Source organism: Mobula hypostoma, chromosome 24, assembly GCF_963921235.1.
Source record: "Mobula hypostoma chromosome 24, sMobHyp1.1, whole genome shotgun sequence".
Taxonomy (NCBI): domain Eukaryota; kingdom Metazoa; phylum Chordata; class Chondrichthyes; order Myliobatiformes; family Myliobatidae; genus Mobula; species Mobula hypostoma.
This window is the reverse complement of record NC_086120.1, coordinates 41,392,773-41,404,865: the sequence shown is the minus strand read 5'-3', so window position 1 is coordinate 41,404,865 and position 12,093 is coordinate 41,392,773. Positions and strand designations below refer to the sequence as shown.

Below are 12,093 nucleotides of genomic sequence, written 5' to 3'. Positions count from 1 at the left end.
TTGGAGTGGCAGAGCTGCTGATGAAGGCCGTGGGGTTGTTGTCAGGATCGCTGCTCTGATTCATGTGATCCGTGTGGTCCAAGGTCACCTGGGCACCAATTCCCATTTAGTTTCAGTACACGACAATGCTGACCTGTGCCCCCCCCCCAAGAAAGGCCATGGTATTATTATAAATTTCAAGTTTAATTGTCATTCAACCATAAATGAACACCCATGAATACAGCCAAACGAAACAGCGAATGGAAGCCAGTAATGCTAAAGTACACCTGCCTGCTTCCCCTAGTAAGAGAGGCTGAAGTTTGACTAAATTCTTTAACCAGAGTCACTCTGAGCTCCCTCACAGAAAAAAAATGATGCAGAAACTGCAAAATGTTGCAAATACCTCCAGCATGGAAGATGCCAAACTTAAAAAAATGTTTATCACCAACTTCATCTTGACACCCAGGGGCATTGACTCCCTGCCCTACTCTGTGGTTGAAATGACTACACTGGATGGCATATTTTAATGAGGGCACCTTTAGCAAGGCACAGAGATTCTTTGTAATACTATTACAAAGCATTTTACACTCAGTGGCTGATTTATAAGGTACATGAGGTACCACTGTGTATGCAATATGTTCTGCTGCTGTAGCCCATCCACTTCAAAGTTCGACACGTTGTGCATTCAGAGATGTTCTTCTGGTCACTGCTGTTGGAACACGTGATTATTTAAGTTACCGTCACCTTCCTGTTAGCTTGAACCAATCTGGCCATTCTCCTCTGACCTCTCTCATTGACAAGGCTTTTTCGCCCACAGAACTGCCACTCACCTGATGTTTTTGTTCCTTTCCCATTCTCTGTAAACTCTAGAGAATGTTGTGAGTGAAAATTCCAGGAGATCAGCAGGTTAGGAGATACTCAAACCACCCCATCTGGCACCAACAATCATTCCATAGTCAAAGTCACTCACAACACATTTCTTCCCCATTCTGATGTTTGGTCTGAACAACAACTGAACCTCTTGACCATGTCTGCATGCTTTTATACATAAAGTTGCTGCCATGTGATTGGCTAATTTGATATCTGTATTAACAAGCAGGTGTACAGGTGTACCTAATAAAGTGGCCACTGAGCGTAAGTAACACTGAGATGTTCTCAGTATTTTATATTTGCACAGTTTGTCTTCTTTCGCACATCGGTTACTTGTCAGGCATCAGCCTTTGTGTGTGTGTGTGTGTCTGTGTGTGTGTGTAGTTTTTCAATGATTCTATTGTATTTCTTTGTTTACTGTGAATGCCAACAAGAAAATAAATCTCAAGGTAGCATATGTTGACATATATGTACTTTGATAATAAATTTACTTTAAACTGTGTTCCCTCAGCACGCGGAACGAGTTGTACCACTGCTGAGAGTTTTCTGTTTCTCTCTTTGAGTAGTTTGTCATGTCCTTTATGGCCTTGGTCATTCACCAAGTCGTGGTGTTTTCTGAGGGGAATTCTTCCTCATGCACCAATGTCCAGGGAAACAAGGTACTGCAGAAGTCGGCCCAAGGGCAGTCAGTGCCTGCTACATCCCTGCCCGAAGGAGGATGTAACTTGAAACAATCTAAAGCATCAAACACAAGCAGATTCATAATGGAAAGAATTTGACCATCATGTTGTCTGGAAGTGGCCAGGTCGATTTGGAAAGTTTGAATGTGGTGGCAGGGTCTAGGCCCAGAGCGTATCGATGCAACAGGCCCTGGGTCCTAGAGCAAGGAGTGACCTGATATTTGGACAATTTAAATGCCAGCTGGATGGATCGAAAAGGCAGGGAGTCAGGACTGGAGGCAAGGGTCAGCCTGTTTCTGTTCACTGCTCCACGATGTTGACTCCGCTGTCCGTGACACTGAGACTGAGGCCATCGGCCTGCTCCAGGCTTCGTGTCTATGGACTCACTTTTGTTCAGAATACTGTTGTTTGCATGAGTTGTGTTCTCTCTCTCTCTCTCTCTCTCTGTATTGGGTGCTTGTTGGTCTGTTTTTTTAAGGGGTTCTTTCGGGTTTCTTGTTTTGTGGCTGCCTGTAAGGAGACAAATCTCAAGGTTGTATAATTTATACATGTTTTGGTAATGAATGTACTTTGAACTTTGAAGTGTTTGATCCACTTTCTGAGGAGTTATGGATTGCTGATCATCCCACAAAAGAACATCTCATGTTGGTAAGTTCATTGGTGGAGCAATGGACGATAGTTAGGACTAGGTTATTGCCCTGGTAAATTCCTGCACCAGTGACATAAGAGGACCAAATCTCGATTGTCCTTGGGTAGGTGCAACACAGAAAGCACTGGAGGAACTCATCGAGTCAGGCAGCAACTAGGGAGGGGAATGCACATTTGATGATTCCGGTTCCAAGAATGTTGACTATCCATTTCTCTCCTTAGAAGCTGCCTGACCCACTGAGTTCCTCCAGTGTGCAGGATTCCAGCATCTGCAGTCTCTTTTGTCTCATTTTTTGAGAAGGTACTTTCTGGAACTCATTCTATCTGTGTAGTAAAACTTATTCCAAGCCACTATTTGTCAGGAATTTCAAGATTCTGCACAACAACAGTAACGAAGCAACACACTTTTTCATGTCAACTTGGTGTTGATTGGGAAAAAGGTTCTCCCAATCAACTGCCACTTTTGACCTTTTAGTTGTTGGAGTTGAATATCTTGAGAGATTGAGTCAAACAATTCGTGGAGAGTTACTACAGTGCATCACACAATACCTACCATGTACTGCATCCAGTTTTGACAGTAAAACTCCAAAGAATGAAGGTCTGGATGAAACGTGCCAGTGAATGCAACTATCAGGAGAATTCGAGTTGGCTGGATTGGAGGAGATGCGATTAAAGCCCTTTTATGTTCAAGAACAGTTTGTTAGCGTGGATGAGTTGTAATGGTGAAACCGTTACTCCAGGGCATTAATATGAAACAGCTAACAGTTGATCAAGTAAAGAAATTAGGAGGAACTTCTTTACCAGAGTGCGGTGAAAAGGTGGACTCACTGCCACGTGGAATGGTTGAAGCAAATGGCTTTGAAGCAATTGAGTGAAGGCTCAACATGTATATGAAGGAAATGTGGATGGAGGGATAAGGGGCAAGTCAGAAAAAGCACTGGCAGAGGCCCGGTTGGCAGCTAGACCAGAGGGGACAAATGGCCTCTTTCTTTGTTGGAGACTCGACTTAATTTGATGCAATTGTACTTACCACACTACCTTCTCCAGAAGCAGCAGGTGCAGGAACATTTGCATCAACAAAGGTAGTGTTAACTGATGAATTGATTGTATCCCCAGGCAGGGCAGAGCTGGGGCTGACTGAGAGGCTTGTCAGAGCCATTTGTGGCAGCGGATTTGTGATGGGCTGCAAACAAAATTAGAAATAATCTAAATTCACATTGGAAAGGCAACTACCAAGAACAGCTCTATAGACGCCGAGCTTCAATAACCTTAATCGTTACTTCTCTAAAGCTGGAGCGGTATTCGAATGGCAAACTAAAGAGGATGTCAACACACCAAGAAAAACATGTTATGATTCCATGCACCTTTTTTTGGTTCCTGCATCGACATAAACAGATTTCCTTTGAATAAAACAGGTCTTCCTGTTTTGTAATAAAGTGCTGTTGCTTGGAATAACAAGAGAATATATATTTTTTCCCATTTATTCATGGGCCTTATAATAATTAGCTCTCTGGGTCATTTTCAGAAAGCAGTCAAGTTCCAGCCATGTTGTTGTGGTCATATTAGAGGCAAGATTGGATAAGGCCAGCAATTTTCCTTGACTGAAGCAAACCAGGGTGGGTTCCAATGACAATCTAGTCACTGTGTCCCAGAGTTAGTTATATCGGCTGAATTTACAGCTCCCCACCAACATGTTGGGCTTAGAATTCATGTCTTCAGACCATTGGTTCAGATGGCTGGATTACCGTGATGCTACTATGCCTAAATGATATCAAGTTCTGAATAGGTCAGGCAGCATCTGTGGAGAAAAGTAGAGAGTTAACAATTCAGATCTGAGACATTTTATTAGAATGGACAGCAACCTGAAATGTGAACTCTGCTAATGTTGCCTGACCTGTAACTTATATCAATATGTTGTTTTTCTAATATTCTGATGCCCCATTTTAAATTAAGATTTCCCAGCTCCTGGAATTTGTTGCTTTTGCATATATTGGCTGGTTACATATTGAGTGTGTTTACTGGTGCTAGGCCAGAAGACGGAGGGATTGTGGTGGGTGAGTCTGTGTGGATTCTGCAGTTCACCCCGCAGACAGGGCAAGGATTCGCTGCCAATGTTCACAGTCAATGCTTTTCTTTGATCAATTTGCTTTACTCCTCTTCTCCTCCAGTCAAACCATCTAGAACTGGGAAACTTACCCAAGAGGCCAACCAGAAGTAGGCACATGACTCGATACCGGAATCTCCAAACAGAATGCAATGCTTTTGTCACGGACCTACCAGTGGATTTGGTGTCAAGAAATCAACTTCTTGAACAGAAAAGACATCAGGTCTAATGCGCTGATTAGATTCAGATTTATATGAATCACTTTGCTATAAAAAGATGTGATTTCTGCATGGATTATTTTTAAGGAACACATATTTAGCCAATAAAAAAGTAGAGCTCTGGGCCAAAAATGTGTGAACTAATGTACATTATTGCTCTTGAAACATCACTCTGCTACCTTAGGTTCAAAGCATAAGATACCTAAATCAAAATAACATATTGATGGAAGTTAGTAGTTTAATAAAAGGAAGGTAAGTACTTTATCAACCACAGCATCATAATATTGTGCTAACATTTTAAGGTAATGCTATTGGATCATTGGTTATTGGTAGTAGATGAAAATTAGTTCTGTTTTTTTTTAATTTTTACTTCAGATTTTAAAAAATTTTTACATGAGAAGCAGGATTGGGTCCATCAGTCCTCACAGTTGCTCCGCTGTTTAATGAGATTATAAACACAAGAGATTCTGCAGATGCTGGAAATCCAGAGTAACACACACAAAATACTTGTGGAACTCAGCAGGTCAGGCAGCATCTAAGTAGAGGAATGAAATATAGAATACGGAATAAAGAAGAAAATGTTGACTATTCATTCCTCACATTTTGTGTGTATTAATAAAATTATCTTGACAGCAAAGATTCATACATCAGGATGCTTTTTATCAATTACAGCTCAGCATTTAATAGCATCATCCTCTCAAAACTGATCAATAAACTCCAAGACCTGGGCCTCAATACCCCCTTGTGCAAATAAATCCTGGATTTCCTCACTTGCAGACCCCAGTCAGTTCAGATGGGGGAAAATCATCTCCTCCACAATCTCCATCAGCACGTGTGCACCAGAAAACTGTGTGCTTAGCCCCCTGCTCTACTCGATTTACATTTATGACTGTTTGGCTAAGTACAGCTTCAATGCCATATTCAAGTGGTGTCATAACAAAAACCTCTCAATCAATGTCAGCAAACCCAAGGAACTGATTGTAGACTTCAGGAGATGGAAACCAAAGGTCCATGAGCCAGTCTTCATCAGAGGATCAGAGGTGGAGATGGTCAGTAACTTTAAATTCCTGCATGTCACTATCTCGTGGGACTTGTCCTGGACCCATCCTATAAATGTTATTGCAAAGAAAGCATGACAGCGCCTCTACTTTCTTAGGAGTGTCTGTGGGGACTTGGTATGTCATCAAAAACTTTGACAAACTTTTATAGATGTGTAGTGGGGAGTACATTGACTGGCTGCATTATGGCCTGGCATAGGAACACTAATGCCTTTGAATGGAAAATCCTGCAAAAGGTAGTGGATTTGGTCCGGTTCTTCGTGGGTAAGGCCATCCCAACCCTTGAGCACATCTACAGGAAACGCTGTCATAGGAAAGTAGCATCCATCGTCAAAGGTCCTCACCACCCAGACCATCAGGTAGAAGGTACAAGTGCCTCAGGACTCGCACCACCAGATTCAGAACAGTTACTACCTCTCAATCATCAGGCTCTTGAACAAAAGAGGATAACTAACTCATCTATTGAGATGTTTTCACAACCAATGATCTCACTTTGAGGACTCTTTATCTTGTTATTTCATGCTCTCGTTAAATATCGCTATTTATTTATATTTCCATTTGCATACTTCATTGTCTTCTGTGCTCTTGCTCTTTCACTGATCCTGTTTACAGTTACTGTTCTATAGATTTGCTGAGTATGCCCACAGGAAAAAGAATCACAGGGTTGTATGTAGTGATTTGTATATACTCTGATAATAAAATTTACTTCGAACTTTCAATTCTACATTTACATCTATACATGGGAATCTTTCACACCCCATTCCATATACACCATCTACTTCAGCCTTTAGTCAGAGCTTTTCTGCAGGTCTTCTAGAAATCAGGTTATTATGATGATTAAAATCATAAATATTCAGACAGAAGTTGAAGACAAAAGATGCATCAACTTTCTGTCAGTGTAAAATTAAATTGAAATTAGTAACAATGACAACACTCACTGAATTAGAGTCACATTGATAGTTACATTTACCACCATCTGTCAGTCATTACCCCCACATCACTGCTCAATAGACCCACAGACAAATATAGTCTGTAGTCTCCATATGTATTTAGAAAGTCTCACGTGTCATTCATAAATCTCAATTGATGTGAATACAAATGGTGAATTGTTAACTCATCTTACTGGTACAAAATTTTATTTTGTGCAAATAAATTAAAATAAAATTCCAAGTGTGTCCTTTGGGGTGATTTTGTTTTAGATTTTCTCGACGTAAGTTAGGAAAATCCAGGACGTGCCCTCTTCTCACTGTTACCGTCAGGGAGGAGGTACGGGAGCCTGAAGGCACACACTCAGCGATTCAGGAACAGTGTCTTCCCCTCTGCCATCCGATTTCTGAATGGAAATTGAACCCAAGAACACTACCTCACTTTCTTTTTTGTTTCTGTTTTTGCACTACTTATTTAATTTAACTATTTGAGAAATATCTGAAAAAAACTTTGTTTTTAGTTATTGATTATGGAGACTACTTTGGACAGAATGCTCTTTAGTAATGACATTGATCATGCAGTCTATGCACATTTTTATTTATTCATCCAGTTTTGCACATACAGAAATAAAAATCCTATCAGAGATGTTGACATTAGCAAAGTGACAAGTGCCCATGGGAAAACTAAGAAACGTGAAGAAAATAGCTACAATCATTAAAATAGACTCCTTCAAAGAATACAGGCTGAATTAAATTTCTGGGAGCACCATTGCTTGACTTGTGGCATTTTTCCATGAAACATATAGTCATCTGGCATTTTAAATCAGTGATACTCTGCATCAGAGTACTGGCATTTCCTTGGGAAGTTAACAAGGGCAGATTGCACCAAGGTATCTTCCCAGTTAACGTGGGCTCCTCTGACTAGTAAAACATAGTGACTGAAATGAGACCAGTAAAGAATGCATCCAGGCAACGTCCTATGATAGATTTAGAACGTTATAGTTTATAAATGTACATACACCTTACAGCATACTACCAGAATTGTTTATAGGTTGTTCAAGATTAAAATGAAGGAGTATTCAGTTCAATTGTCTTGACCTCCCTCTTGTAACTATTTAACATAGCATCCATTAAACCATTTCATAGCATTGTCACCCACTAGATAATCAATCTGGCACGACTCCATGACATGAATAATGTTTAATATATCAGGTTAATGCCCTTTACTGTATTTTTAACTTGAACTGTTGCCTCTAATTCATACCATATGTAACTCCCTTGGTTCTGTACTGTTATATCTCAGTCCAAGACATATTCTAATTTGTACGCATTGTTGATAAAGGTATAAAGCTTGAATTTAATATTAATTAAGTCTGAAATATTTGAAGTTTTTCCAGAGTAATAGCTAAAAATGTAAGTCACATGAATCTGAATCTTCCACCAACTGATAACAAATTGTTGAAATTTTTCACCGGCAACATTACCAGCTGGGCATCAGATGTGAATGCTAGGAATTATGTGGAAAATAATTACTACAGATCAATCATTAAAAATATACTCCTTCAAAGGCAGTGGGCTGGATTCAATTCCACAGTAGTTCACCGGGGGCACCGTGATGTATTAGATTTTGCTTTTTTTGTGGCTTTATGCACAAAAAGGAGCGGTACCTCAGAAAGGCCACATCCATCATTTAGGACCCCCGCCACCCAGGGCATGCCCTCATCTCAATGCAACCATCAGGTAGAAGGTACAGAAGCCGAAAGGCGCACACTCAATGATTCAGGAACAGCTTCTTCCCCACTGCCATCCGATTTCTGAATTGAACTCATGAACATTACCTCACTACTTTTTAAAATTTCCTTTTCTTTGCACGACTTATTTAACTATTTAATATATACTTACTATAATTTAGAAGTTCTCTTTCTCTCTCTATTATTACGTATCGCATTGTACTGCTGCCACAAAGTTAACAAATTTCACAACATATGCCGATGATATTAAACCTGATTCTGATTCTGAATAGTAACCTGCCGGTTCCTACTTTGAACCACATTCTGCATCACAATTTTGTTACTTCATTGAGAAGGAAACAAGCTCACACTGAAGTGTGAAATTCACATGTGAATTTCATGCAGAAAGGAATGGTGCATAAATCTGCTCAGAATTCTTCCAACCAAACACTCCACAATAGATGACAACAGCATTTCTTTTCAGAACAGGCTGAATGGTTCTACCAAACAGCCAGAATGGTCTCTTTCGGTGCTGTATCAAACACTCCACAATAGATGCCAACTGCATTACTCTCTGCTGTATCATTCGACAAAGACCATCGGCCTGAGTTTCTGTCCTCATTTTGAAGGGCTTTTCAAAGCCCCTTGCTTTTGACCCTTTGGACTCCATTTCTCAGAGCAATTAATTCCCTGTAAAGTGTTGTTGGACATCTTGTATGCACCATTAAGATAATTTAAATATGTTATCTTATAACAATAAAAAGGAGGCTACTCCGTCCATTGGATCTATGCTAGCTCCCAAAAGAACAATGCTATTAGTTCCATTCCCCTCTCTGTATGAAAATGAATCTCAGGGTTGTATATGGCGATATATATGTACTTTGATAATAAATTTACTTTGAACTTCCATATTTCACATGCCCTTCAAATCCCCTTTGATTCGTTTTACTACTAATCCACGTTAATTGACAATTTTACAGTCAATTGACCTTCCAACATACCTGTGGGGCGAGGGCAAAAAACTGGAGGGGCCAGGGGAGTACCTTGCAGTCATGAAGGCAATATGCAGAGGTCACACTGACATCTCCGAAGGTCAGGAAGGAGCTGTGAGCCGCAGCTCTAACTATTGTATCATGGCACCAAGTTATCCTAATAAAACTTGAACCTATTCTTGTATTAAACACAAGAGATTCTGCAGATGCTGGAAATCTTGAGCAACACACACAAAATACTGGAAGAACTCAACATCTATGGAGTGCAATAAAATGTTGGCATTTCAGGTCAAAACCCTCCATCTTGCATCGGTTTGTAGAAATAATTTGTTAAAATATATTTTAATTACCGAATCTTCAAATCCTTTCTTGATTTTTATTTCCTTTTTAAATTATTTTCTGCAATTTATCTTCAAACTTACGTAGATTTCTAAAATTGTAACGTTTCACAAGAGAAGTGACCTTGTTATTAAACTAGAAAGAGTGCAGAAAAGATTTACCAGGATGTTGCCTGGACTGAGGGTGGGCGAGGGTGACTGAGTTACAAGGAAGAGTTGTGCAGAGTGGGACTTTATACCCTGGAGCATAGGAGATTTGGGGAAGAGGGATCCGACAGAGGGATACAAGATCATCAGGGGCACGGATAGAGTGTAAGCAAATAAGTTTTTTTTTCCCCGCAGGAGCAGGGCATTCTAAAAATAAGAGGACATTGTTTTAAGTTCAAAGCTGAGACATTTAAAAGGGACATCAGGGGCAGCTTTTTCACACACAAGGTGGTGCATATTTGCAATAAGCTGGCCAGAAATTGTGATTGAGGTGGGCACATTCATCGTCATCATTTTGTGCCGTGTCATATGACGTGGGCGATCGTGGTCTTTCCATGACCATGATTTTTCTTGGCAATAATCCTTTACAGAAGTGGTTTGCCATTGACTTCTTCTGGGCAGTGTGACCCCAGCCATTCTCATTACTCTTCAGAGATTGTCTGCCTGAAGTCCATGGTCGTATAACCAGGACTTGTGATATGCACCAGCTGCTCGTGTGACCTTTCACCATCTGCACCCATGGCTTCACATGACTCTGATCGGGAAGGTGCTACACCTTACTGAAGGGTGACCTGCAGGCAAGCGGAGGGAAGGAGCGCCTCGCACCTCTGGTGGATATGTAGCTCCATACTGCCATCCAGTGGTTGGGATGGGCACATTAGCAACATTTAAAAGCCATCTCGAGAAGTTCATGGATAGGTGAGGTTCAGAAATGGGCCAAAAGCAGGCAGATAGGACTCTCTTGCTGGACAAAATAGTCATTGTGGACGGGTTTGGTGAAAGAGCCTGTTTCCATGCTGTAAGACTCTATGACAGATAACAGATGTTTAATGAATTTCGAATCCTTGGTTATGTTGTATTGAGATTCATCTTTCTACATTTTATCGTATCTCTGATACTTCTGCTGAGCGCAGGTGAGAGTGAAACAGACCAAAGTGAGATCAGTTGATAGACAGTAGTGGGAATTGAACCCCAATCGCCATCGCTGGGGCTATAAAGCATTACATTAACCACTATGCTACCAGTTTGTTCATTTTCTGACATTACGTGATACTTGAAGGTGATATAAGAAATAAATAACCAAAAATTGTTAAGAATACACGATTATTTAAATGATCAAAAACATCAAAGAAAATGTTATTAATTGATAAAATGCAACTTGCCTTGTTAAGTTTCCTCTCTTGCCTACAGAAAGGAATGGGCTCTGTAACACACTCAGATTCCAAGGAATTTCTGCCAGGTGTTGGAATCCAAGTGGAGTCCAGTGGCGTTCTGCAGTTTGCAAATCACTGCCCGAGTTTGGTCTTTAAGTTTGGGACTTCCGGCTTCATATGTGAATTTGTAACCACTTGCATGAGTAAATCCTGACCATCCAAATCACTGTCCAGCAAGAATGAATGTGAACATACCAGGACACATGCTTCTGTACCACATCCCATGATAATATTATCCACCAAAAATCTCAAGCATCCTGGGGGCTGAAATTTTCAATTATCCCAGCTTCTAAAACCTTTCGGTTTATTCTCTATTAACATAAGGACATCAGCACTTGTTGTTAACTGTCGCTTAATTGGCTTTGGAAAGTTGGTGGTGAGTTGCCTTCTGGAAATGTGACAGTCTTTGTAATGAAGCCACTCCCACAATGCTGTTACTTTGTAAGTTCCAGGACCTAAACAAGAGTCTACCTCTGAGTCAGGATGGTTGGTGCTTTGCCAAGAAACTTAGAGTGAGCCGCATTCCCGTATGTCTGCTGCTGTTTTTCTGTTATGGGTCCGAGAGAGGGAAAGAAGTTCTGATTTCCACAATGCTTTGTTGATTACCCATCTTATTTTGATATTAAAGCTCTCTGTGCAGGAGATCACAAAGGAGGTAGATGCACAATGAAGAATACCTTAACTGGTTGCGCCACACCTTGGTATGGAAACACCAATGCCCAGGAACGGAAACGGCTATGGAAAGTGGTGGGTGCAGCCCTGTCCAACACAAAGCAAAGCCCTCTTAACCACAGAGCACACTTACATGGAGCGCTGCTACAAGAAAGCAGCATCCATCATCAAAGACCACCACTGTCCAGGCCATGCTACTACCATCGTTCAGGAGTTACAGAAGCCTTATGTCTCACACCAGCAGGTTCAGGAATAGTTATTACTCTTCAACCAGCAGGTTCAGGACCAGTTAATACCCTTCAACCATCAGGCTCTTGAACCAGCATGAATAGTTTCACTCGCCTCAACTCTGAACTAATTCCACAACCTACAAACTCATTTACAACTCATGCTCTAGGTACTAATTTTTATTTGAACTGTTTCTCTTCTTTTGTACGTTGGTTGTTTGTCAGTCTTT

At 40.7% G+C, this 12,093-nt stretch overlaps 1 protein-coding gene across 8 annotated transcripts in view; it reads right to left on the bottom strand.

The window, feature by feature from the left end:
- The window catches only part of cbarpb (CACN subunit beta associated regulatory protein b), a 303,778-nt gene that overhangs the window by 34,235 nt on the left and 257,450 nt on the right, over positions 1-12,093 (bottom strand). For all 8 annotated transcript variants that reach the window (XM_063032293.1, XM_063032297.1, XM_063032290.1 and 5 more), the window contains one exon: positions 3,208-3,360. In XM_063032293.1, coding sequence (XP_062888363.1) covers positions 3,208-3,360 — 153 coding nt within the window. The remainder of the gene's footprint in view (positions 1-3,207; positions 3,361-12,093) is intronic.